At 39.3% G+C, this 777-nt stretch overlaps 1 protein-coding gene across 1 annotated transcript in view; it reads right to left on the reverse strand.

The window, feature by feature from the left end:
- Window positions 1–777, reverse strand: part of LOC106875310 (uncharacterized) — a 27,337-nt gene that overhangs the window by 14,625 nt on the left and 11,935 nt on the right. Inside the window, exon 5 of the mRNA XM_014923398.2 lies at window positions 272–307. Within this exon, the coding sequence (XP_014778884.1) occupies window positions 272–307 (36 nt within the window). The remainder of the gene's footprint in view (window positions 1–271; window positions 308–777) is intronic.

Here is a 777-nt window from a genome sequence, read left to right on the forward strand (position 1 = left end):
CAGCACCATGTTGAACCGTCCAACCCATGCCAGCCTGGAAAACAGATTCTAAACGATGATGGTGGTGGTGGTGGTGGTGGTGTTTGGCAATGATGATGACGATGATGATGATGATGTTGAAGACGGTGTTAATATTCAACAAACAAACAAGGTGGGATTCTTTGTTTTCCTTTCTGTTTCTTGGAGGACAAACACAATCACCAACAAGAAAAACTTGAAACATGCCAAGCAAAAGAGAGAGAGAGAGCGAGAGAGGTGTTGATACTGTTACCTGAACGCAGATCTGATTTCTAACTGAAATGAGCTCCTAGAGTTCAAATATGGAAGGCAGGGAATAATTGGTTATAATTAAATAATTAATACATACATGGTTAATTATCAATTTATGCTTATTAGGCATATTGCTGCTGTTGTTGTTGTTGTTGATGTGGTTGTAAATGGGTTTTTTTGTTGTTTTTTATAATTGCATTTGTCTCTTGTTGTGTGTGAAGTGTGATGGTATCTAGCAGAATGAGTCTGTGTGTATATTGCTGGAGCAACACCTTGAATGGGTTTTAGTCGAACAATACGACCCCCAGGACTTATTCCTTGTAAGCCTAGTATTTACTCTATCCGTCCCTTTTGCTGGACCGCTAGGTTACGGGGATGTAAACACACCAACACGAGTTGTCAAGCAATGAGTGGAGGAGAAAAAACAGGCACAAAGACACACACACACACACATACATATATATATATATATATATACAATGGGTTTCTTTCAGTTTCCGTCTACCA

The sequence above is a fragment of the Octopus bimaculoides genome, chromosome 30, assembly GCF_001194135.2.
Source record: "Octopus bimaculoides isolate UCB-OBI-ISO-001 chromosome 30, ASM119413v2, whole genome shotgun sequence".
In the NCBI taxonomy this organism is placed as follows: domain Eukaryota; kingdom Metazoa; phylum Mollusca; class Cephalopoda; order Octopoda; family Octopodidae; genus Octopus; species Octopus bimaculoides.